General features: G+C 38.5%; 2 protein-coding genes across 3 annotated transcripts; both read left to right on the forward strand.

The window, feature by feature from the left end:
• The first annotated feature begins 776 nt into the window (after positions 1–776).
• Positions 777–4,978, forward strand: NDUFC1 (NADH:ubiquinone oxidoreductase subunit C1). Its single transcript, XM_077139999.1, has 4 exons — positions 777–905; positions 1,458–1,561; positions 3,712–3,791; positions 4,692–4,978. Exons 1-3 carry the CDS (start codon positions 839–841, stop codon positions 3,769–3,771), a joined length of 231 nt encoding a protein of 76 aa, XP_076996114.1. The 5' UTR covers positions 777–838; the 3' UTR covers positions 3,772–3,791; positions 4,692–4,978.
• A 7,519-nt stretch (positions 4,979–12,497) lies between these two features.
• MGARP (mitochondria localized glutamic acid rich protein) lies at positions 12,498–23,531 on the forward strand. Of its 2 annotated transcripts, none has more exons than XM_077140001.1 (4): positions 12,498–12,643; positions 17,217–17,320; positions 21,271–21,364; positions 22,725–23,531. In XM_077140001.1, exons 1-4 carry the CDS (start codon positions 12,562–12,564, stop codon positions 23,159–23,161), a joined length of 717 nt encoding a protein of 238 aa, XP_076996116.1. In that variant the 5' UTR covers positions 12,498–12,561; the 3' UTR covers positions 23,162–23,531. The 2 variants fall into 2 exon arrangements, with proteins under 2 accessions (XP_076996116.1, XP_076996117.1); XM_077140002.1 differs by lacking the exon at positions 12,498–12,643 and adding an exon at positions 13,245–13,323.
• The last annotated feature ends 2,696 nt before the right edge of the window (positions 23,532–26,227 follow it).

Genomic DNA, 26,227 nt, shown 5'->3' on the forward strand with positions numbered 1-26,227 from the left:
ATCTGCCTAAAAATCATAGAACTAAAAAGTGGTGAGCATGAGCAATGCTTTGAACTTGGCAGTTTGAATCTTGCTTTCCACCACAGTCCAGGCTGAGGATCACCAGTTCTGGGAACAGACTTCAGCAGGAATCCCACCTCCCCAGCTGTGTGATCTTGGTCAGGTCCGAACCCATTCACCTCTAAACGCTGGGATTCTCTCATCCTCTCCGGGTTGTAAGACTTCCCTATAATCATGCCGGCACACGATTTTGGAAACTGTAAGAGGTTTTTACAAACATAAGTGATAACGTATGACCTTGGATGAGTAGCTTGATTTCTTCGAGTCACGTCTGTACATTGAGAATAATCTCGACATGTCATGTGGTAGTTGTGAAGAGGAAGTGAGATAATGCATGTAAAGTATATAATGCGCTAAACATAGCGCCTGGGACACAGAACTCAGTCAAAATGCTAGTTATTACTAGTCAACGAGACACTTTGTTTTCAGTTTTCTGTGTCATGTGGGAAGATTTTAATAAAAAACAGTGCCCCTAGGGAGGGGGTGAGAAATAAACTCTCAGAGGTCAGAGAACTGGATAAACTCTTTTTTTTTTTTCTTTTAATCACTTCCTAACCCCTTTACAGACAGACAGAAGACCGAAGCCAGAGAAGTTGAGTTACCTACCTGACCATAACCGCTGCTCGCAGTTGACGTTCCACCGAAAGCGGCTGCGGAGCTGGCGAGTCCCGCCTTTTGCCCGCCAGGGGGCGCTCGCCCTGGCTCGGGCTTAGGCTCCAGGGGTGGGCGGGGACAGTGGGTTTGGCGCGGACGCGGAGGTGGAGCCTAACCCGGCAAGATGGCGCCGTCCGGGTTGCTGCGTTCCTTCTCCAAGCTGCTGGCCCCGGCGCGGTTCCCTAGTGCTCGTGAGTGTCCCTTCTCGCGCAAGCCTATCCGACTCCCCCTACGCCGCCTACCCCTTCCAGTGCGATCCCGGCCCGCGGGGGTAGGAGGCGGTGCGGCCCGCGTTCTCCCTCCAGTGACCTCCCGCCCGCGGCCTAGCGCCTGCCCCTGTTCCCACCTCAGACTCTCGGTTCCCCGTCACCCGCCGCTGACCCAGCACCAAGCGCCACCAAACCCTTCTTGACCTCTGCGAATAGACTTTGGTTTCCCACCGCACACTCCACACTGCAGGTTCGGTTTAGCAGATGCAGGAGAAGAGACCCTCCCCGAAGCGTGTCCTTGCGCTCCCACAGCCGGAGTTGTCTGAGGATCTGTGAGTGGGTAAACTGCACCGTGTAGATGTCCTGGAGGCAGGACTTGCCGGTGGCCCTGGGCGAGTTCATTGATTCCTCTAACTTCTTTTACCTTGGCTGTTGAAAAAAGAATTAAATACGATAACACACACATAAATGTTAAGTTTTTTTTCCGTCGAGGCCCTAAGTTACAGATATGCATACCCCTCTGACCTGTTTCAGCTTCTGTACGGTCAAAATTCTACGTTCGGGAGCCGCAGCACAGCAATCCCGACTGGCTGAAAGTTGGACTGACCTTGGGCACCACCGTCTTTCTCTGGGCCTATGTAAGTACTTGACTCTCACATCGTAAGAACAGATACAAGGAATAAAGAAGAAAGGCAGATGAATGTCAGTGTGAGATTCACGAGCAGGACTCCCACAGAATGCATACTTTTGTGATCGCTAACATATTTCTCCTTAAGGGAAATGACCCCAAGAAATATTAAAATTACAACAGGTGAAGGGTTTCTGTTTCCATAGATGATGCACTTTTGGTAATGGACGGAGGTATCGCAATATTGTGAATGTGATTAAATCCCAGTGAATGATGAGCTTGGGGGTGATTGAGATGGGAGAGTTTATGTTGTATATATGTTCCGCAATTAAAAGGAAAAAAAAAAGCAAACAAACAAGAGCATCTAAAAAGACAATTGTAATTAAATGCAGTATGTGATCCTGGACAGGATCCAACAAAGGAGGCAAAAAGGCTCAAAGGAACATTATTGGGACATATGAAAAAATTTGAATTGGAATATAGTCTGTAAGCTTTATATCAATGTTAAATTAATATTCAAGGGACATACTATATACAGCGTACACTTAAGTGTTCAGAAAATGGATTGATAGACAGATGGATAGATAGAATGATATGGAAAATGTGGCAAAATATAATTAGTGGACCTGAGTATCTGGGGTGTAGGGTTATATTGGAGTTTTCTGTATGGATTTGTACTGTTTTTGTAATTGCCCTGTAAGTTTAAATGTATTTCAAAATAAAAAACTAAAAAGAAATTTTAAAAAAAGAAAAATATTTCAGCGTGGAGAAAGTATGATGAGATTGAAATTCCTGTTCGTTGTTACTAAGTGTGGTATTGTGAGGAATGGCAATTTTGCTAAGTATTAATTACCCTTTATTTCTTAATGATGAGTGAGACTGGTTGGGGTGTTATGAAAGCACTTTTTCAGAAGAAGCTATACAAATGAAATCCCATTAGATTTCTAATACATTAGTTTTTAATGTTCGTATTAAATGTATTGTTGGAAATTGTACCTCGTGTGTAGCAGGCTTTTTTATATCTGGATCTTTACTGTATGCCAAATGCTTTGCATATAAAAACTCTTCAGCAATATTATATGGTAGGTACTATTATTGTTCCCCTTTTGCAGAATAAGAAACAAGCTTCGGGAGATTAATTTACTGAACCCAGTTCTTACATACTTCAGAGGCCACCCTATAGACCATTGTGAAACACTCCCTCTCTCTTTTTTAAAAAAAGTAAACTCAGAGTATCTACATTAGCATTAAATTTTTTTTTTGTATGTCTATTGACTTTGGGGCTTCTCCTGTCGCCCCCCACTTCCAGCCCTTAGAGCTCTTATTTTGTATTTTCTAATTCAAGTGATTCACATCTTTGACATTGGACAGAGTAAGAGATGTCCAAAGTCATTTACAGTTGCAACCATTAGCTAATCATTTTTGACAATATTTGTTGTAGTGAAATTTTGTACATTTTAAATTTCAGTTAAAATTTTTCCCTAAAAGTCTTAATTGCTGCTGAGGACTAACTGTTAAAACTGGATCTTAGATTTCAGTAAATTTCATCCTACATCAATCATCATTAAGTTGCGTATTCTGTCAGGTGGTTTTCCTTCATGATATCTAATACACTTTTACAATTCCACAATTTTAAGTTTTTACTTTTAGCTGCTCTAAGATACTGGAGACTGAAAGAAATATCAATAAATAATTCAGCAATCATACTCTAAGTCATACACTTTTTGTTGGGAAGTAGAGTTGGTCATTCATTCACAGCATCACACTTCTAAGGTTAGAAGTATAGTACACACCCACCAACTGGTCTGGACCCCATTTAATAACCAAGTTCTGTATTATATCTTGATTTAAGCCCTCTGTGGTAAAGTATTCCATCACATTTATATCCCACTGAATTAAGTAATTTATTTGGCAGAAGTTGGATACAAACTTTTAAGCATTGCTTTTTCAAACATAGCATGTCAGATTGTTATGAAGAAGTCTATACATTCATGATTTTTGGACTTTAGGATCTCTTAGTCTTTTATTTCTTATTAGAATAATTGTAATTATTTAATTCTATCCTCATTTCTCTTGCAAAATATGTGTTATTAGTATCCTCCTCCTCTTTAAGTTGCCAGGGAAATTGCATTTCTGCTTTTAATTGTTACTTACTTCTAGCTCATCAACCAACATAATGAAGATGTTTTAGAGTATAAAAGAAGAAATGGCTTGAAATAAGCTTTGGAAATGCTAATATAGTAAGTAGTATATAATTTTATAAAATGAAAAGGTTATACAGTTTATTTAATAGTTATTAGATTTATGCTTTCCAACATCCATATTCCTATCTGTGACAAATTTATTTAATACCTTGGCTCTTAAGCATAGTCAGTTTATTTTATTTTATTTTCATTTTTGATTTTTTGTTAGCATGATCATTACTCTGGATAAATGTTCTCAAAAACAAAGGAAGTTGTGTCTGAGAATGAAACCAAAATCATGTTATTTTCTTAACTCTAGTAGTGTTTACATATTTCCTTCATAGCACGTGACAAGTGTTAATTATTTTTAAAAGTATTTCTTAATTTTTTTTAACATATTCCACATTTGACTGTAAATTCCATGACAGTGGTAACCCTATCTAATTTATTGATCTAATTCTCAGCAACTTACCAGATGCCTGGCACGTTTAGGAGTTTAATGTTTGTTGAATGGATAAATATATAAGAGCAATAGATTTTAAAATGTTTTCTGCATGACCATATCATTATAATCGTCACTACAGCTGGCACCCAAATGGAGAATTACTCTTAAAACAAGCAAGATATTGTGCTTTGCATGGTCTTTGATCTAAAATAGAAAGCTTGTTTTGTATATGTATTAGATGAATTTCTGAAAATCCATTTAAAAAATCCTATAATTAATCCTTTTGTAAAGTGAAAGTCACTCGCAAATCTCAACTGTTGTGGATTAGATTATCTAAAATATTTTTTTAAATATTTCTTGTTAAAATGTAGATAAAATGAGGGGTTGACATTCTTTGTGGATTTGTTTTCTAAATGTTTCCTGTTGCTCTAAGGTGAATTATTTAGAATAGTTTAATTTTAATATTTTTGCTGGCTAATCCTATAGTGTTTCATTTTTTTTCTTCATTATAGGTATGCTCCGTGTAGTGATTACAGCAGTTCCTCTGAATTTACAAATCTTTTGAATTGTAACTATGAAAGAAAAAGGTTATGTGTGAATGTATAAAGTCAGCATTTGTGTATTGCATCATTAAATGAAAAAAGAAAATATCTGTTCTTCAGATAATGCATATTCTGACAACTTATAGAAAATATCAGTTCTGAAGTACATTATTAGAAGTATTTCAATATGGAAGATATATTGGATTAAATGTACAAGTTGAAAAATTTCATCAATAAACAAAAAGTTCAATCTGCTACCTCATGTTGAATACTTGGAGTGATTTTTTAGGACATTGATTATTTTTACCACCTAATGACAGGGTTAGTCATGTCCTCTAATTGAGGACACAGTAAGAAAACTTTTTATGAAGATACATCCACTTTTAATTTCCAGTCGAAACACTAATTCTTTCCTTTCTTCTGACTCCATTGCCTTGGTGTTGGATTATTTACACTTAGAATACTGTTTTTTACTCAATATGTATGGCAGTGCTAATTTTGTAGTCCCTTTTTTGCTAACATAACTTTCATCCAGAGGTTTAGCAAACTTTTGGTTGTTTAAAAAAGGGGGTGTGTGAAAAATGGACACTTGAGAAATTAAACTTCATTTGTCCTTCATCAAAACCCTTTTTTTGAAGCAGTCAAAACTTATTTATATGCCATTTCATTAATTTGTTACTTAAACAGTTAATGTGCCATACATATAAAATTCATTCTTTGTGTTGCAATTCTGATGTTAAGTGGGAAAGTACATTGCCGTATAATCATTGGTATGTGTGTTTTAGGCTCTGCTTATTCTGCCTCATTCTAAATGTTTATTCTGGCAGATCTGGGGCCCAGTATCTTTGGAAGTCACATCTGAGTATATATATTCAGAATTACATTATTTCAGAATAATTATTTAATCCAAATTCAATGAAAGACCAGATACTGATAATAGCATTTTTGGTTTTTAGAGTGCTATCTGTTAGAGCTGGAAAGGACCTTCGAGGTCTTATCAACCAATCTCATAATTTTACAAATGCAGAAACCTGAGAAGAGTGATTTGCCCAGAACAATTAAAAAGACAATGACAAAGGTCATCCATGATCCTGGACAGAATCTAACAAGGGAAGATAGAAGTTCCAAAAAGTTTAATTTTTTTTTAAATGTGATTTTCCTAACACCACTCTGGTAGGCAGAATGATCGCCCCCCACCCCACCCCCACCCCCGCAGAGATGTCCAAGTTTTTTTCTCCAGAACCTATGAATATGTTAGGTTACATGGCAAGATAAAATTAAGGTTGCAGATGTTACTAAAGTTTGTAATCAGATAACATTGAGATGGGAAGATTATCCTGGATTATCTGATTGAGCCCAGTGTAATCACAAGGTACTTTATAAGTGGAAGAGAGAGGCAGATGAGTGTGCAGAGTGATGTTATATGAGAAAGACTCAGCCAGTCATTACTAGCTGTGAAGATGAAAAGGGTCAGAAGCCAAAGATTTTAGGCAGCCTCTAGAAGCTGAAAAAAGCAAGGAAACAAATTGCCCCAGAGAACCCACAGAAAGGAATGCAGCTCTGTTGGCACCTTGATTTTAGCCGACACTTCTCACCTGCAGAACTATAAGATAAATTTGTGTTTTTTTAAGGTATGAAGTTTGAGGTTATTTGTTACAGCAGCAATAGGAAACTAATACTGTCACATAGATAGCTAAAAAGTCAGGTATCACCTCTCAATTCAGGGCACTTTCCACTAAAAAAAAAAGAAACTTAAAAATTCACATCCCTAGGAGAATTGAAAGTTTTAGGACTTGAAATTCCAGAAACTGATAGCCCTAATGACAAACCAAATACACCTTTAATGACAAACCAAATACACCTTTAATGACAAACCAAATACACCTTTAATAAACATTATCTACCAACAGTAAATACTGTATATCAGACTTTGTGCTGGGCCTTAGGAATATAGCTATTGTTGTGTGAATTTGCATCATGTTTGTGTTATGTATAGCTCCAGGAGGAAGCATTCATGAAGATCAGGGCTACCCAAAAGCACTTTTTGCAATGATAGAAATGCTCTTTCTGAACTTCAGTAATCACTAGCCCCATGTGGCTGTTGAACATTTGAAATGTGATTAGTGTGACTGAATTTGTAATATTTGTTACTTTTAATTTAATTCCTACTGTATTAGATGTAGACTATTAAATGAGTAGCACTCCCTAGAGTTATGCAACACAGTGACTCTGGTAAAAATGCTTCCTAATTAAATAATAGAACCCTAACTCAAATTAGGTTAACTGAAAAAGAGAGATTATCAGGAATCAGTGAGTCACAGACTCCAGAAGCAGTAATGTACCTGGGCCCGGGAATAACTGGGATCTGGGACTGCTGTCTAGGTATCTGCTTCATTTCCTGTCACTGAACATAGATCTTCTTTTTTCCCTAATCCACATTGTAAAGGGAAGGCTATAGCCAATAGTTGCTGGGTTTACATCTCAGTTCAAGAGAGTAGCCGGGCAGAGCAAGAATCATTCTGATTCTAAATTTCCAATAATTTAAAGTTAACTGCTGGATGGTTCCTTTAGTAATAATGTTAAAAGGAAGGTTTCCTTTAAAAAAGAGGATGCAGGCAGAATCCTGTGTCAAGTAGAGCCAAGATGTATTAGATCAAAAGCAAATAGGGGCAGGCCACGGTGGCTCAGCAGGCAGAGTTCTTGCCTGCCATGTAGGAGACCCAGGTTCGTTTCCTGGTGCCTGCCTATGCAAAAAAAAAAAAAAGCATGTAGGCCTATTTTCAGGTTTAGTGTCTATGAACTTAAATTGCTTATTTAAACTGTATGGGGAAAAACAGGTTGTATGAATGAAGTTTCTAGTATAAGAAATATTAGGGAATCTTACATTTATTTTGCTGGAGAAAAGAAAGTGAATAAATGGGGAAAGTATTGAGTGACCTCTAAGATTAGTAATACAATTTTACTATCTTGATTACCCTTCCCCCTTCATTTTACCCAAATATTATAGGCCATCAAGAGTATTTATCAAGACTTTTTCTTAATTTCTTGCCAACTTGCCTTCCTAAGTACACCTCTAAATTATGCTACTTTATAACCATGTTTATCTATTGAAAAGTTCAGGTTATAGGCTAAGAATTGAGTATTAAGAAAAAACAAAGCAGTGTCATTTCCTAGGAGATCCATCTGTGAGAATTGCATTTAATCATATAGCATTTTGACTATTACTGTTGCCGTTAGAGAATTGCATTTAATTATGTAGCACCTTAACTATTACTGTTGCCATTAGAGGACCATTTAGGGTACGTTTTCATGACTAACAGCATTTTTGTCAATACCGTAGTTAGGTGGTGGTCATTTGAAGTAGGCCAACTTATCTCTAACAAGTTATCTCTGTTTTCCCAAGCAGGCCAAGAAAAATGTCAAGGATGTCTTCAAGGGTAACATTATAAACAATGTCACTAATGACTTGGAAACTATTGCCCAACACAGAGGCTTGCATAGCAAAGACCTAATGTTAAAGCACTCTCTGGTTCAGAAGAAACAGCTTGCCACAGAGCAAATGTGCCACATGAACATAACCTCTCTGAGGAAATGTTTCAAGATGTGAAAAGAATTTGCCATAAAAATGGAAAGCCATATATCCTTCAGGAAAGAATAGGAAGAAAATCCGCTCTGGTCCAAGAGAGATGAGCTTTTAAGATCAAAAAGGCTCTGGAGAAGTAGCAATATTTATTTTGCAGTTTGATTTTACATGTAGATCTTTAAAGTTTTCAAGTTCTAATATTAAAAAAAAAAAAAACTCTCTCCCCAGAATGTGAGCAACTTGAAAACTTCCTTGTCCTTACTGTACGTTTTTGTTCACAATAGCCACATTGGTTCTCCCTACTTGGTGAATCTTCACTGTATGGCTCAAATGTTAAAATAATTCATTTTTATTGACAAATTTTCACACACACAGTCCACACATGGTACACAATCAATGGCCCACAGATACCATCACACAGTTGTGTGTTATTCACCACGACCATTCCCAGAACATTTGCATCACTCCAGCAAAAGAAAAAACTCATACACCCCACACCCCACACTACTCCCCCCATATACCACCAGCACATCAATCCACTCAATTTATTCCACCCCTTAACACCCACCCCCCATTATTTACTTTTTTTAATCAGTATTTTTTACTCATCTATCCATACCCAGGACAAAAGAAGCCTCAGACACAAGGTTTTCACAATCACACAGTCACTTTATAAAAGCTACATCATTATTAACACGAGTCTTCAAGAATCAAGGCTACTGGAATACAGCTCAACAGCTTCAGGTACTTCCCTCCAGCCACTCCAATACACCACAAACTAAAAAGGGATAGCCATATAATGCACAAGAACAACCTCTAGGTTGTCTGAAATCTCCCAGCCACTGAAACTATTTTGTCCCATTTCTCTCTTCCCCCCCCTCCATGCCCCCTCCCTCGGTCAAGAAGGCCTTCTCCATCCCATGATGCTGGGCCCTGGAGAATCCTGGGAGTTCTGTCCCACATTGCCAGGGAGATTTACACCCATGGGAGTCATGTCCCACGTAGTGGGGAGGGAGGGCAGTGAGCTCACCTATTAAGCTGGCCCAGAGAGAGGCCATATCTGAGCAACAAAAGAGGTTCTTTGGGGGTGACACCCACGCATAATTACAGGTAGGCTTAGTCTATTCTTTGCACTTTCATAGGGGTGAACCCCAAGATCGAGGGCTCAGCCCATTGATTTGATTGTCCGCACTGCTTGTGAGAATATCAGGAATTCTCAAAATGCAGAAGTTGAATATTTCCTCCTTTCTCCCCAGTTCCCCTAGAGGTCTTTGCAAATACTTCTTTATTCACTGCCAACATTACTCTGGGATATATTGGGGCATTATACTAACCTGGACAAACCAACAAGATCTCACACCCTATTCAAGATTCAGTATACTTTTAATAAACTTCCTTTTAAGCTCTGTTACTTTTGGCAACAAACTATATTTCTTTATCTTAGCACTTGACATTTTTTACTTTGGCCAAATATGATAACTGAACTTCGAAAAGAAAAAAACCATTAAATTAGAGCTCCATTAAATAGGATTCTCTAAGAATTGCCTGTAGGAAGAGGAAAAAAAGTGAACAGAAAAAACAATGAAAGTGAATTTGGAAAGTAGCAAGATTGCTTAAAATGGAACTAGAGGAAGAAAACTTAGATCCTATCAGTATAATCACAATGTCTGCCTATTTCACTTGTTCAGCAAGTGCTGAAAAAATGCTGCAGATGGGGTGTTTTGCTTGAGGAATGGAAGAAGTTTCCACACTTTCCATCTCTCATCTGGGACAGCTACATCCAATCTAGAAGATATGATTAACTCCCCACTGACGCTTGCCTTCTGTTAAGTGATGATGGAATACAATGAATCCTTTCTCGTGCCTCACTGAAAAGTAAAGATCCTGAAGGAGCCTTGAGCTTTACCTTAGTCAGGAAGTCAGAACCAAGAACTGCCTTCTCCAACCAGCTGACCATGTTTCAAACTCAATGTGCTAAATTTAGAGTACACATCAACCCTATATATAAAAGAATTATCCACATTTTACAGACTCAGAACAATAATACCAGTGTCTTACCCTCACACTTATGATCTTAACCTCAGTGTTATATTACTTGATTTCTTTTCCGTGTGTAACATAAGGATAATCATATACACTTACTTAATAAGAATTATTTAGTGAATGAAATAAATGTGACAAAACTTTGAGAAAGCTTTTAAAGCCCTGTATACATGTGTGACACATTTTAAATATTAAATCAGTTTGGCTTTAGTCAAAGCGCTTAGATATCATTTATAATTGATATCTAGTCAGGGACTTCATTGGGATCCTTAGGCCCATTGAGGTGGGCTTGGCTGAGAAAAGTTGTTAGTTCATGTCTCTTGCAGAAATCATGTCTTGTTCATGGGGAATGCCCTGGAAAAGTGCCTAAACATAATAGATGCTGTATAAATATTTGTGAAATAAGTGAAAACAGCTAGCAGTGTCCCTAGCATATTGTACACTTGTGATAAATATCTATAGATAGTTTGACTGACTGAGACTGGATGATTGCTGTGGAGCTGGAGGTGACTCAGAAGACCTCAGACTGTCCCAGACCTAGAGTCTACAACTAAATTCTGAGCAGGAGCCTAGAACAGTGTCCTGAGGGGCCATCATCATTTACAGGTCTTTACCCAATAAGGTGGAGGGCAAAAAGAATCCTTTTTAGGGGAGCCTTGGGATTTAATGTTTACAGGATATTATATAACAATATAATGCATGCATAAATTCATTTAAAAGCACTTGCTGCCTTTCTTTCCTTGGCATCCAAGTCAAGATCCAATTCTAAATCTACCAAGGAAAAATGAATTGCAGTAGTAGGAAAATTTTATTTTGATTTGTCAATCTGTCCTAGATGCTGGCAATTTATTAAATAAATATTCTACAGCACGACAGGTGTTACATGATTAACAGCTAAACTGCTGGAGAATGTGTACATACTTCTGGTCTAATGTAGCAAATGTACTAATCTGGATGTTCTACATCTTTGAAAAGGATCTGGATCTCACCCAGCCCTTGTGCTGCTTGGCAGTCCAATCTTGATCCCTCTTACTATGCATGAGCTCAGTGCTCTTAAGCATTTAATCAGTAGGGATCACTACTCTTTCTGAGTATCAAAAATCAGTTCTGCCCATTGACTTGTACTCTTCATGTGAGCAAAGTTTCTATATTAAATATTACTTTAATATGTTAGAAATAGGTTCAGCACTAGGACCTCTGAGCAAAATTTGTTTACATAGCAAATGAGCAAACACTGCACCTGTTACATTCGAGACCCTCTGGGACAGTGTGAAGAGCTTTGAATTTGGAACTGGAAGAACTATATTCATTTCCCTTTTGTTCATGACCATCAATCAGTAAGTCTCTCACCCCTCCCTATCACCCTGTGTTGTCATCTGCTAATAGGTTAGAGTGAGAATTAAAAGAGAATAATATATGTGAAAGTGTTTTATAAACTGAAATGCCAAACACATACTATTATAGTGGGAAATGATCCCTCACAAAGATTGATCATTTAGAAAATGTCACAAGCTTAAATTACTGGTTTCCATATTCAAACCATAATAGATCCTCGTAGCCACTATGAAGAAGCAAGTACATGAAACCGGGGGGAAGAAACAAAATTTAGCATTTTCAGTTGATATGGAAATATTAATTACATGTTTCAGAGAGGAATACACAGATTCGTTGGCGTTTATATTCAAAGACATTGTAATAATGAGATGCCTAGATTCGGCGGTTGCCTGGAGATTTTGCTGCGATTTTGAACGTTATCCACCGCGCAAAGGAAGGCTGAGTCTCCCCCCTCCTCTGACTACATCCCTAGGACACGGAGTGCGTGGGATAACGTAGGTTCAGATTGCGCTAGGCATGAACTATCATGCCCACGATTTAATCCGGATGCGATCCCAAAATGTTTCCATCCTGCTCTGAGAAGTTTCACTCAGTGGAACAGAGCGCGTCGGGAAAGTGACGGCGGCTTCTTGCTTCACCCTCCCTTTTCTGCTGTGCAGCCGTCAGCTTCCAGGACAGGCCTCGGGATAGCAAGGAAGCCTGGAGAGAAGGCTTGGGGCGAGAGCGCAGAGGACAACCTCCTACCTGCCCTCCCGGGCCTGCCGGGGCGGGGCGGGGCGGGGGTCGGCTCCCTCCCCCCGGCGGGGCGCGCCGGGTCCATCGCGACTCGGCAGCCCGTTGCTGGCACCGGGAGACCGCCGCGCTGCGGACGCGGGCGAGATGTACCTCCGCAGGGCTGTGTCCAGGACGCTGACGCTGCCTCTGAGGCCGCCCCCGAGCCCCGCACGGCTCCGCAAGGACGGTGAGTGTCGGGCGCCGGGAGGACCGCGGGCACCTCGGACGTGGATCCCGCGCGGGCACCGGGACTCGCCCGCCCTCGGGTGGGTCAAACCCGACCCGCGCGGCAGACAGAAGCAGCCTGTGATTGGGGGTGCGTGGGGTGGGGGGGGAGGTCGGGCGAGGAGGACCCCCTTTGAGGGACGCGGGGAAGACCCTCCGCGGCTCTCGGAGTCTTTGGAAGTAGGCAAGTTTTTCCCCGAGACTCCTGAATCCAGACTAGACGGGCTATCGGCTTTGCGTCCAGACCTCGGACAAACTGTTCAATTTTCCTCTTCGCTAAACTCAGGATAATATTCCTTCTTCCTGGACTGGTGGAGAGTTTCAGTGTTCGTACGTAGGTAACAGCGCTTAGAAAAGTGCCCCGCAAACATACGTGCGGCTTGCCTCTTTTATTATTGAAGGGTCCAATTCGCTTTCCAAGTTCCCGAGGAATCGGGACGTGGGTGGGAAGATGGGCTCTGTCTGCCAGCCAGGCAGGGCGCGGGGTGCTCGGCGCCGGGCACGTGGTGAAGTCCTTGGGGGAAGAAACGCGAGTCCTGGCGGGGGGCGCGGCACCCTGGGCTCCCTCTGGTGAGAAAATGGCCTTCGGGCACTTTCCTTCGGGCTGCAAGAAGGCGAGGAGCTCTCCAGCTCTCCGGCTCGGTAGGGCCTGCATCTATCTATCACTCTTAGACTGGGGGGTGCGCGGTAAGGGGAGCGTGTATTTCCCGAAGAAGTTGCAGTGCCGAGCTGGTAATTATTAAGTACAAATTAATATAATGCCTGGAACTAGTAGGTGCTTAGTAAAAGTGAGCAACAGAGATTGTTTTTCATGCCCCCAGCCTGCGCCCTGGGTCCTCAGCGGTCACCCCTCTCGGACCCCGGCTGGGGCGGGGCGGGGCCGGCCGAGGCCCTCAGGCAGCCTCCTGGGAAGGTCTTCGTCTCCCTTCACTTTGCGGGTTTCTTCCTGAGGCTTCCGAAGGAGCGTTTATCCCACAGCGTGGATCCCGGCGGGGGAGAAGATTCCCGCGGACGTTTCCACGTGCTCATCCCCCTACACTTGGATTAGGCCTGGGCTGCCGCGGGCTGGGAGCGGGGGGAAGTCGGCCCCGCCAGCTTCGGGTCTCTCTCTACATTCTGGCGGAAAGAAGATGCGCCACAACCGAGAGAAATAACGGGGCTTCGTTTTCCTACATCACTCCACGGAGTAGGATAGAGCGATTTTGTCGCTGATGACGTAGGAACACGAGGGAGAAGCCATTTATTTTAAGCTTCGGGAGATAACGGGGCCGGTCGCTGCGGGGGCACCCCACCCCTCCGGGACACGCGTCTGCCCGCCGCGGTCCTGCCCAGACGCCGCACGCCTCCGTTCTCACCGCGCGTGTCAAGTGATTTTCTCCCCAACTTGGGGCAAAATAAAAGTTTAAAATTCTGAATGGGCAGTTAGCAATACTGGTTGAGTTTTTCTAATTCTCATCTAACTGCTATTTTTGTTATACTGATTTGTTTAGCTTTTAAAAAGCATTCTTGGCCAGACGCTTAAAATTTTTCTTCACTCGTGGACATTAATTAACCTTTTATTCGCACTTCCTTCTTAGATGAAAAAGAAAATTGTCTCAGTTGAAATTTAAACTTTAAATTTAAGGATAAATTTTTAACTGCCTCATCAAATTAGGTTCTCCATTTTTGCTTTAAAAATGTAACTTAATAAATAATTTAGGTATATGATAGATCATTGGGAAAATCGAAGGGCAAAATAGAAAAGAGAAGTTACCTGTAATCCTACTAGTCACCAAAGACCACTGTTTACATTTTAGTATATAATGTTACAGACTTTTACCTCCTCTATCCATTTCTTTTTTAAGATTTTTAAACTTTTTTATTCTATAGTATTACATATATACAAAGAAAAGAAAGGAAAAAGCAATAGTTGTCAGAGCACTCTTCAACAACCAGTTACAGGGCAGGTCCCAGAGTTTGTCATGTGTCACCATACCATCCTCTCAGCCTATCCATTTTTTTTTTTTCATAGATGTCCTTTATTAGATTGAGGAAATCTCCTTTAAGCCTCATTAGCTGAGGGTTTTGTGAAGAATGGATGTTGGAATTTGTCAAATGCTTTTTTTTTATTTGTTTTCTTTTTTTTATTTTTTTATTAATTAAAAAAATTACAAGAAACACAAACATTCCCAACACATACACTCAGCAATTCACAATATCATCACATAGTTGCATATTCATCATCATGATCATTTCCCAGAACATTAGCATCAATTCAGAAAAATAAAAAGACAACAGAAAAATATAACAAACAAAAAAATATTTTTACAGGCCATACCCCTTACTGATCCCTTCCATTGATCACTAGCATTTCAAACTAAATCTATTTTAACATTTGTTCCCCCTATTATTTATTTTTATTCCATATGTTCCTCTCATCTGTTGACAAGGTAGATAAAAGGAGCATCAGATACAAGGTTTTCACAATCACACAGTCACATTGTGAAAGCTATATCATTATACAATCATCATCAAGAAACATGGCTACTGGAACACAGCTCTACATTTTCAGGCAGTTCCCTCCAGCCTCTCCATTACATCTTGGATAACAAGGTGATATCTACTTAATGCATAAGAATAACCTCCATGATAACCTCTCCACTCTGTTTGGAATCTCTCAGCCATTGACACTTTGTCTCATTTCACTCTTCCCCCTTTTGGTCGAGAAGGTTTTCTCAATCCCTTGATGCTGGGTCCCTATCCATTTTTTAATGCACGTATCCTTTTATGCACATTGCTTTCACAAATCTGGGATAGTTCTATGGAGATAACTTTGCTATAACTTCACACTTGATGTGTTGTAAATATTTTCTCATGTAACTAAATATTCTTCTGCACAAATTATTTGTTTCTCAATATACTAATGTGCTAAAATTTGTCTAATACTTATTCGATGTTTCTTTCCCATTTCATTGCTATTTTAAATAACTTTGACATAAGTTATCCTTGAATTCAAGTATTTACTTAAATCTCTGATAATTTTCTTTATTTCTCCTATTTTTAAAAATAATTGTTGTTATTTTTGTCTGATTGAGAAATACAAAAACTATACATTATCTATTTGGTGAGAGAGATGTATTTTTAAGCCAACAAAAGACCCCCACAGATCAAAGGTACTACCACTTATAACATCCTTGGGCAGCTTTTGTAGGGGAAACAAATATTTTTTCCCAACAGACAGCCAAGCCATTTAAGTCCAAACTAAGAACATAAACATAAAATGGTTCCAACTTTGCTACTGACAAAAGTTTGTAACCAATGCAAATGTCTTAAGACTTGCCCTCTGAGAATCTTAATATCTCACTAGTCTCCACACCAATTCCCTGTGTCAGTCCACAGCAAATTACTTTGCACTTTCCCGGTCATGCAACTTCCATGCTTTTTTTTTTTGTACACTTTATGCCTTTCTGCCACCAGTGCCATTTCCTTTTTTATTTATCTGACAAACTCCTACCTCCTTCAGAACTCAGGTAAGAGTCTCTTCAATTTGTACAGCTATACTACCCAACTAGCCGAGTTTTTTCACTACAATATCATGCTATTATTGCACCTTTTATTTAATTCTCCTATAGCATTCGCATACTGTTATGTGATTGCCTACAATTGTTTCTCTAGTCCTGGCTCCTTGGAGACTGTGAGCTACTTGAGACTAAAAAAATTTTGTCACAGCTGCATCCTCAATGCTTCTGAGAATACCAAACATGTAGGTCATGAGCTGTATCCGTTGAATGAATACATGTCCTTATTTCTTTACCTTTAAAATAAAGAATCTCAGCCATGTCAACTTTATGCTCCTTCAGCTTTGAGTCTTTTGTAAAAAATGTAATTCTGATCTTTGTGGTATGCCCAAACTTTTAAATATAATAACACAGTACTTTTTTCTAGTTCTATTAGTTTGTACAGATTTGTATTCCTATTTCAGACCTTGTTGCAACAATTGCCTTGAAAAAATTTTATATCTGTCCATCTCCCCTTTGTGTTAGAAAATTTGAGATTTCTTCCTATCTTTACATTTGTATTATAGATTTATAGAAATGTGTTGGGTTTCAACATAATTGCTTTATTTAACATGTAAATACACATTCGATTAAATTTTAGGTACAGTTATATTTAATTCATTTTAAAGATAATCATTTCCACTGAATCCTGTAGTGGTGGATATAGAGTAAATGGATTTCATTTGCTAATATGACTTTCATTTGACTGTTAAAATTGTTTAATGCTTCTGTCATTTCTCCATTTGACATCTGCACCCCTTCCAAGAAAAGCATAATACTACACACCAAGATTACAGGTTTCATAAGTATCATCAAATTAGATTGGGAGAATGTCGCGTGGAAATATTGCCCTGTCTTGTAGAACTGTACACTCCCTTAAGCTCAAATGACTTGATGTTCATAGATTCTAGGGTCACTGAGGGGAAATTTCTTTTTAAAGATGCAATTATATAAAATAGGTCACGGGTGGAGCTAACTGTGTTTAATTTTTTTTTCTAGTATCTCTTCGCGGGATGTCATCTAACAAATTCCCTGGATCATCTGGATCAAATATGATATATTATCTTGTTGTAGGTGTCACTGTCAGTGCTGGTGGATATTATGTAAGTGTTTAACCATAGTGTTGAGGAATTCAGCTATTTTACAACTTGTGCTCAAGTTCAAAGGTATATCAAGGTCAGGACATGGGCTTAATTAAATATACAGCGTTGCAAGAGGTTTAAATATCATTAAACATACACATTTGAAAAGTACCTTACAATCATTTGAAATATAAGAATATATCAACTAAAGTATATGAAGATTTTTTTTTAAATATAGAATCAACATTTCCTAGTACCATGAAGTGTGGATGATTTTCATTAAAAATAATGTCATTTTAAATGCTAATAATAGCTGACATTTGATGACTGCTTATCATATAATTACAGCAATCCTATAAGATTATGTACTATTATTAACATTTAACAAATGTTATCCACAGATTAACTAGCCTTTTATTATTGAAAATTATAATATTTATTCATATTTTTTTAATTCAAGAAGTGTAGACATATATAAAATGAAAAGTGTTTTCCTTCCTGATCCCCTACCCCACTCCCCTAAGGTAACTATTGTTAAATTTACAAGATAAATCCTTAATAATATTAAAATGGTCTCTCTAGTCTGCTTCTCTGCTAACATGTGGACATATTTTTTGATGTTAGTTTATTTTATCTTGGTGTTTCAGCAAATTCTAACATGTGGTGCACATATACCATCCAGTATGTGCTTATCTTGCACATCCAGTCACAAATGACTTCCAAATTATACCTGTTTTGATCTTTAAGCACATACTAAAAAGTTATCTTAGTTAAGATATGAAAACTGCTTTTAGACAACATTCTGAATATATGAATGAGATTGGTCACAGCAGTATTTGCTTTAGTAAGATTAGTTAAACTTGTAGATAAAGTTTGATCTAGGAGCTAAAATAAGAGAACATTTGTGAGTTAAGTAAGATAAACTTATCATTTGCCATTTTGCCATAAACATTCTAAATTGAAAACTAATCTTCGTTATGAATAAAAGTAGAATAATTACACATTCTTTGGAAGCCTAAGAGTATGCAATCACAACATTTTGGTTTGACTCTACAGAAGCATCCAAAAGGAGATTTTTAGTCATAACTAGGAGATTTTTAGTAAGAAAAAAAATGGGACTATGTAGTATGGCCAAACCAAAATACATGTTCTAGTCTTCAGAATTTTGAGAGCCTGAAGAAGTCAGGAAATTTCAAACATGTTACTCATATTGTCCTCCACTAATCTATCAACTGTCACTCTACTGAGATTCTTTTGCTTCCGCCCATCTTTCAATCTTGAACCACACTGCTCAGGGCCACTCTAGTTGGATATAGGCTCCTAGAAAAACAAAGGTTGGGACCAGGCTATATGATAATCTGGAAAGCTGGGTCAATGAATTTCATCTGGACATCACTATATTCCTAATTATGTTTCCTAGTGCCAAACATGAACCAATCTGGTCTGCTAAAGGAATTTAAACTGGAAGGCTGTAGAGTAGCTATCACTAAGAGCCCTTTCCGGCTTCATTCTCCTAGCACAACAGGGTGGAAGTAGGATCATGTAGTTTTAATCGTGAATGTTGGAAGCATTAATCACAAGAATCCTAGACTACTTTCTTGAGGAAGTACAGAGTGTGAGACTCTCAAAAACTTGTGTTCTAATTGTCCCTCTCTCTTTTATGTCCTGTCTTAAAATAAATTCTATATTAGATTTTGATGAACTTAGGGATTCACAAGCTAAGAGCAGGTTTTCATTTCTAAGTAAAGCTTCTGCTATTAGGACACCTTAGAATGAAAGAGGCCTGGTATTGATTTTTCTGAGAATATGGGTGTATTAAAAAAAGAAATGTCAGATTCAGCTTATAAAAATTGTGGCTTATTTTAAATGCTTGCGTTTAATAAATAAAAATATCCAGTGTCTAAATGTAAGACCTTCTCTTCTAATAGGCCTTGCATCTAATTTGTGTTTGACTATGCTAGAAGTGGAAAGGCTGGATTCTTCGGGCCACACATGGATATGAATTCTTCTAATATTGTCATCTCTTCAAGTCTACCTAAAATTAGTCTTTTTTCTCAACGTACATTATAGTCCCTTGAACAATAACAGATGGTGCCACCGGATGGTCATTTCAGGGATGTAAATTTCTGCACTGGTTCAGCTTTAGTGGACTGAGAACCGAGAACACCAACTCAGCATATTGTCCTGTAGCTGTCAGGAGTTTCCACCCTACTAGGAAAATGCTCCCTGCTTTTATACAACACTGTGGATTGTTATTCCTGCTGATTCTGTTGGCTGTGCTGGTTTCAAAGCCGGTTGATTCCTGTTTAAGTCCACTAAACACTGGGGAGTTTGTTACGGAGCCACTTTTGCAGCACTCCCACCCCCAAGGTTGAGGATTTTCCATTGTCACAGCCTAATTTAAAAATACTGTAAAATGAAGGGAAAAAACTTGTAATTTGCATGGTATGATTCTTACTTGTTTCTGATTATAAAAGTTTTATAGGGGCGGTGCAACGGTGGCTCAGTGGCAGAGTTCTCGCCTGCCATGCCGGAGACTCGGGTTCAATTTCTGGTGCCTGCCCATGCAAAAAAAAGTTTTATAAATACTAAATATATATAAAGTCTATGAATACTGCAAAGAGATAAACCACTTCTGATATTTTTAACAAAGCTGAAATAATACACATGATGTGATTGGAATAGTGAGACTGTCATTTTTTAAATATCATCATGCAATATGAGTACGGGTCAAAGGAATCCAATTGAATATGAAATGAAATGAAGCCTGCACATTGTGTCTATGATTAAGATAGCTTTATTCCCGATGCTGTTTCTCAAGTAACCTATGGTCAGGTAATACTGCTGCTCTAAATGATAAACCTTATTTATTTGGCGAATCTTCCTTGGGATCTACGAATGTGTCATTTTGGAAGAGTATTTTGAACTTTGTCATTTGAGATGGTTGAGATTCACATTCAGTTTTAAGAACTAGTGCAGAGAGAGCTCATATTCCCTTCATCTTGTTTCCCCCACTGGCAACATCTTGCATAATTATAATACACAACCAGGAAGTTGGTATTGATACAGTCCATCCACTTTATCCAGATTTCACCAGATTTACATGCACTCATGTGTGGGTATTTAATGCTATGCAATTTAATCACATTTATAGATTTGTGTATTCACCACACAGGTAAGCTATAGGATAGTTCCATCACCACAAGGACTCATCATGCTGTCCTTTTATAATTTCACCCACTTCTCTCCCGGCCTCCCCTCCATTCCTACTAACCCCTGGCAACCACTAATCTGTTCCCTATTTCTATAATTTTCTCATTTCAATAATGTTACATAAAGGAAATCATAAGGTGTATAAGCTTTTGAAATTGTCTTTTTTCACTCAACATAATTTTCTGGAAATTCATCCCAATTGTTGTATGTCAATGGTTCATTCCTTTTAACTGAGTAGTAATAGTATAAATGTACCACGATTTGTTTAACCATTCGCCTGTTAGAGGATATCTGGGCTGATTGCAGTTCCTGGCTATTACAAATAAACATACTATTACAAATAAAGCTACTATGTGAGAACAACATTTCCATTTTTCTGGGATAAATGCTGAAGGATATTTTAAAATGCCTGCTAGAATAGTTTTGCTCTAGCATTGTTTTTTCCCCCTTTGTCTTCATCTGTGGTCTAGTATGCATGTTTTCAGTTATCTTTAACTCCTGTAGGAAATTTTGTTCCTTTCCTTTTACCCTGTAGGAATATTTGTTTCTTTCCTTTACTAAGTATTCTGTAATGGCCCAGGTTTCCAAAGAGAAAGTAAAAAAGTAGATTGGTGTGTAATGGTTTCTCTTCTTTGCTGTATTGTGGTTATGGTATGGATTTCCAATGATGATTACACGGGGAATTATATATGCCTTTGCACTTGGCTTAATGAATCTTAGAGCTCAAGAAATAAACCTAAGCATACGTTTCATTTCAGACTTACAAGGCAATCACATCAGAGAAAGCCAAACGCTCGGAACATATAACAAATAAGGAAAACAAAAACAAAGCGGAGTTGCAGCCACTTCAAGGTAAAGTGATTTTATTTATTTTTTTCCTGAGTCACAAAGATTGTAAGCGATGGAAACTATTTGCTTTTGGCTTCTGTACTAACAATCCAGAGTGGCTCTGAGTAGGAGTTCATACAGAAAGAAAAAGTCCAAATAAAACTTAAAGAATATTGTTCTACATTTTGGATTACTGCATTTAATAAATGAAAACATCTTATGTTTATACTGCTGATCAGTGGCTTTGACTTCTTTGTGTAGTAATATTACTTTTCCCCTAATCAAGTTTCCAGTCAGGCAGGCAGGATATTAGTATCTGTCTCTCTCAGCAGCTAGAGATAATAAGTAGAGATTTCAAATCTTTTCTTTCTCTCATTTTTTTTTTAAATTATAAAACTAGTTTTTATTTCAGTTTGGCTAAGACCAACTTTGTGTTCTTTGTCCAAATACACTTGACGTTTGTAAAATCAGTTCTGTGTACTGAGTCCCTCGGTTGATCTGACTGTGATAAAATGGCAACCACAGGGACAGAAATGTAGCATTTTTCCTCCAGTGTATACTCCTTGCCTAAACTGCTTGCTTTAAACCACACTTTTTTCCCATTGCAACTATAATGCCATCAGTATTAATAACCATAAGCATTATTCCAGGACAGAGATATTGTTCATGGAAGCGTTTTAACCTTTTGTTCATGACCAGAGAAAATCATCAATAAGCACTACTGACTGTAATATTGAGAAAGCTGATTATAATAATAAAACACAGCATTTGCAGAGCGATTTATGAGCTGTAAGCCTCTTCTCATATACAGTATTTTAAATTAATTCTCATAATATCCCTGTGATGTAGATATTATCAACATCCCTATTTTACAGTTGACAAAACTGAGGTTAAGAGAGGATAAGAGTCACAATTTGTTGGCTACTCTTTCAGGCTAGCTCATAAAAACAGTTAGGCTATTTTCACATTCTTTGTATTTGTGTGTAAATTTTTTTTTTTAATTTTTAGCAGGTTTTTTTTTTTAACCATTTCAGGTTTTTAAACCTAACCATTACAGCAGGTTTGAAAAGTTTTGCAGAAAATAAAATCTCCCATTCCCCTTCCCCCAGAGCCAACAACCAATGACATCAGTTTCTTGTAATTCTCCTAGAGTCTTTGAAAATGCAATTATCTAGGTATATAACTCATCCCTCTTTTATTCTACTATGAATAGTGCCATACTGTACTATACTTTTCCTTGTTTATTTTCAGTTAATGTACTTCGAAGACCATTGTATATCAGTACATATAGCTCTGACTCTTTTTAAAAATGACTATGCATTATTCCATCATATTCCCATGTTCTTTAAATTAAATACTTTGCTTAATGAACTAAATCTTAAAGGTGAAGAAGAGAGCCCCGTGGCTGAGAAAGCAAGTTCAGAAGTGCCGGAAGTACCTGTCGTGGAAGCTGAGGTGCTAGGCGTGGAAGAAATTCCGGGTGCAGATGCAGTCCTAAGAGAGGGTTCAGCCTGCCCAGAAGGCGTAGAGGCTGCTCTGGTGGAGACAGCAGCTCTCGGCGCTGAAACTGGGCCAGAGGTTATAGAGACAGTGTTGGGTGAAACTGCAAAACTCGATGCTGACACCATCCCAGAGGTTACAAATACAGCTCCAGATGAGGCTGCTGCCATTAATAATGATAAAGGTACAACAGAGAATGAAATCCCTGATGCATATGTTGAACTAGAAGAAAATTCTCCAACTGAGTCAGAATCTTCTGTAGGGGATGATTTACAGGAAGAAGCCAGTGTGGGTTCCCAGCCTGCCTCAGCTGAAGCCTGATATCATGTTGGTAGACATTTCAGGAAAAAAAAAAAAAAAGCCATAGTGTGTCTGATATGTGCTTTTGTATTTTTAGTGATCTTAGTTTTTTAAAAGACATTCTTTTCTAGAAAACTTTCATGTGCCTTGAAGATTTTAGATATCAACATAGATTTTGGGATTGAGAGATTTGAGAGCTTTCTATTCTATGAGATCAGAATAAGAAATTGCAATAAAGAGCTTAAATAGTTTCATGTTTGGATTTAAAATTTTATATTATAGGAATTGAGCTACTATATAACCCGTATTCATTTTCATTTTCTACTTATTGTATGTAGATCTGGATTATTGAGTTTGATTTGAACTCATTAAATAAAATTAGAAATCTTTAGTGCTTCTACCTTTATTCATTCATCTATATTGGTATTTTTATCAATATTAGTCTATGTTAACTATTTATAAATATTAACATACATACATAAAATGATATGAAATTAAGCTTCTGCAATATTTTTAAAAATTATTTTTTTAGTTGTGGTAGAATATATATAACATAGAAATAATTCTGACCATTTTAAATGGACAATTCTTTAACAATTTACTTTGACAGTATTGTGTTACTTTCACCACTACTTCCAGACTATTTTCATCATTCCAAACCAAACTCATAATCACTTAAAAATAATTTACCAAGACTTCTAACTCCACCCCTGGTAGCCACTATTCTGCTTTCCATCCCTATGAATTTGCTTATTCTAAGTGTTTCATATAAGAGAACTCATACAACATTTGTGCTTTTGGTCTGGCTTGCTTCCCTTAACATGATATCTTCAAGGTAACTCCATGTGGTAGAATATACCAGCATTTCCCCTGTTTTATGGTTGAATAATATTCCACTATGTGGCTATACCAGATGTTGTTTATCCATTCATCCATTCATGGGCACTTGGGTTGCTTCCACCATTTGGTTGTTGTGATTAATGCTGCGATGAGCACTGGTGTACAAATATCTGCCCAAGTCCTTGCTTTCAGTTCTTTTTGCATAGTTTTGAAGAAAGAACATAATTTATGAAAAACTCTGTGTATAACAACATATATGCCCTTCTCCCTCCCACCTGTATTACAAAAAGGGCTATATATAAATTTTACGTCAGCTCAGTTTAAATAGTATTTTTTGAGGATTTATACCTTGTGCCAGGATAAATTTTTTCATTCAACAAATATTAATTGAGCATCTAGTATCCACTAGGCACTGCTTTACATGCTGGGGGTAGAAAAAAGGAAAAGGTTAAAGAGTCCTACCTTCCCACTTACATTCTAGAAGGGGACCAAGTAATAAATAAAATAAATAAACTCTAGTATGATAGCTATGGATAAGTGCCTCCATATTGACAAATTCTGTCTTATCTGGATTTATATTCCCACGCCCCCACCTTGCTCCAGCACTCTCAGGATAAGCTCTGAGGCATATTCTTCCAGTTCCCGTCAGGGTCCTGCAGCTACTTTGGAGTATAATCCCTCTTCTCCTTAAGCAGGCCGAGTACTGCCCCATTCAGATTATGCTGAGCTTTGATTCTAGTTATAGGTCTCGAAATAAGGAGGGAAAGAAGAGGCAGATCTTGAGGAGGGCAAGCATTCTTTTGTAAGGCACCTGCCTCACTGATGTCACTTCAGAGACTTCAAACAAGGGGGCTTCTATCTTCTAACAAGATGTAATGCTCTGATAAAGGTCATGAGTGGCCGGTTCTAATACACTGCTGGAAATGCTCTTGGAAGCTTGAAAAACATATTTTGCAGTTGGCAATAATGTTCCAACTGATTAATTAGGAAATGTGAAAAAATGCTAGTTTTGAATGGGACCACATACAAAAAAAAAAAGAGGGGCTCTGAAGCAGGTCTGGGCTGTGATAAAGCAGGTTTTTTTTTTACTTGGACCATGTATCCTGGCAGATGCCATTATGTTAGAGGCATCCCTGGCAGAGAAAGATGCTAGAGAGAGTCTTTGGCAAGCCTCGATAGGATTGCTATAGTTGCAAACAACACCTAGGGTTCTGCAGCAAGACATAACCATCTGCCACTGAGAACTATACACCATTTTCGAAGCAGCTCCTGGTATGCTGCTGAGCATCTGATCAAGGAATAACAAAGAATGTGCTGCCAGGACTTCCACTCATGAGCAGAATACTATCAAATCCATCAAATCATAAGATGGGGCAAGGAAAGTGTGGCAACAATGGAATAAAATGGAAGTGTTGCCTCTGGGGTTGAGCAAATTCAGAGGTCCAAGCTTCTCAAATAGATTCTATTTGATATTCTATTGCTATTGCTTTCCAGAGACTCCACTTAGCACCTTTCTCTACCACAGATACCTTTAGAATCGTGGCATCTTACAAGTTGTGTGGCCCAAGTGGAAGGGCTGTCTAACTCCCTGGACATGCTTCAGAATTTTTTTTGTTCTGGGGTCCACTCAAAAAAGTAGCATCATCCATGTTACCTAAAGCATCAGTTGGAACAGCTCCCAATATAAGTTTCCACTAATACACAAATACTTCTCCTATACTCACCTATGACCTTAGTGGGAGTTCCCTGTGATCAGATGACAGAGAAGGAAGAAGGTCTAGTAAAAATGGACTGCTGCTGCACTGTATCTCCACTTAGAGGTGATTCTAAAAGTCGGTGGTGAGAGGAAGTCCTCTCAGTGGGGAGACATTCAAGTAGTGCCCTGTTTTATCCACTTTGTGTTGAGAAAGAAATGTCCTGAGACGTGGGCATCCAAGACCCATGGGCATTGTCAAAGGGCTTAGCTGATTGGTCAGGGATCTGGAAGATTAAGACCCAACAGCATGGGATCCCTCTCACCAAAGCTGGCCTAGCTACTTCTGCTGCTGAATGTTCATCTGCCAGCCACAGAGACCCATGCTGAGTCTCTGATATGGGATCATTCCTTAAGGAGACCAACCAAGCTGTCAGGTTGATGACATGTTGATTAAATCAAACCTCTTCCATTCTGGAAGGGGCAATGTTTCACTGACCAGGATTATCATGAATTCCAAGTGCATTAGTTGTCTATTGCTGTGTGATAAAAAT

This window comes from Tamandua tetradactyla, chromosome 22 (assembly GCF_023851605.1).
Source record: "Tamandua tetradactyla isolate mTamTet1 chromosome 22, mTamTet1.pri, whole genome shotgun sequence".
Classification (NCBI taxonomy): domain Eukaryota; kingdom Metazoa; phylum Chordata; class Mammalia; order Pilosa; family Myrmecophagidae; genus Tamandua; species Tamandua tetradactyla.

What these genes read in the sequence shown, in the direction of transcription:
- NDUFC1 (XM_077139999.1), top strand. Translation starts at nt 839, where the DNA reads ATGGCGCCGTCCGGGTTGCTGCGTTCCTTCTCCAAGCTGCTGGCCCCG. An exon ending in GGCGCGGTTCCCTAGTGCTC is followed by an intron (nt 906 to 1,457) that starts GTGAGTGTCCCT and finishes GACCTGTTTCAG; the next exon opens with CTTCTGTACGGTCAAAATTC. An exon ending in CCGTCTTTCTCTGGGCCTAT is followed by an intron (nt 1,562 to 3,711) that starts GTAAGTACTTGA and finishes ACTTACTTCTAG; the next exon opens with CTCATCAACCAACATAATGA.
- MGARP (XM_077140001.1), top strand. Translation starts at nt 12,562, where the DNA reads ATGTACCTCCGCAGGGCTGTGTCCAGGACGCTGACGCTGCCTCTGAGG. An exon ending in CGCACGGCTCCGCAAGGACG is followed by an intron (nt 12,644 to 17,216) that starts GTGAGTGTCGGG and finishes TTTTTTTTCTAG; the next exon opens with TATCTCTTCGCGGGATGTCA. An exon ending in GGAGTTGCAGCCACTTCAAG is followed by an intron (nt 21,365 to 22,724) that starts GTAAAGTGATTT and finishes TAAATCTTAAAG; the next exon opens with GTGAAGAAGAGAGCCCCGTG.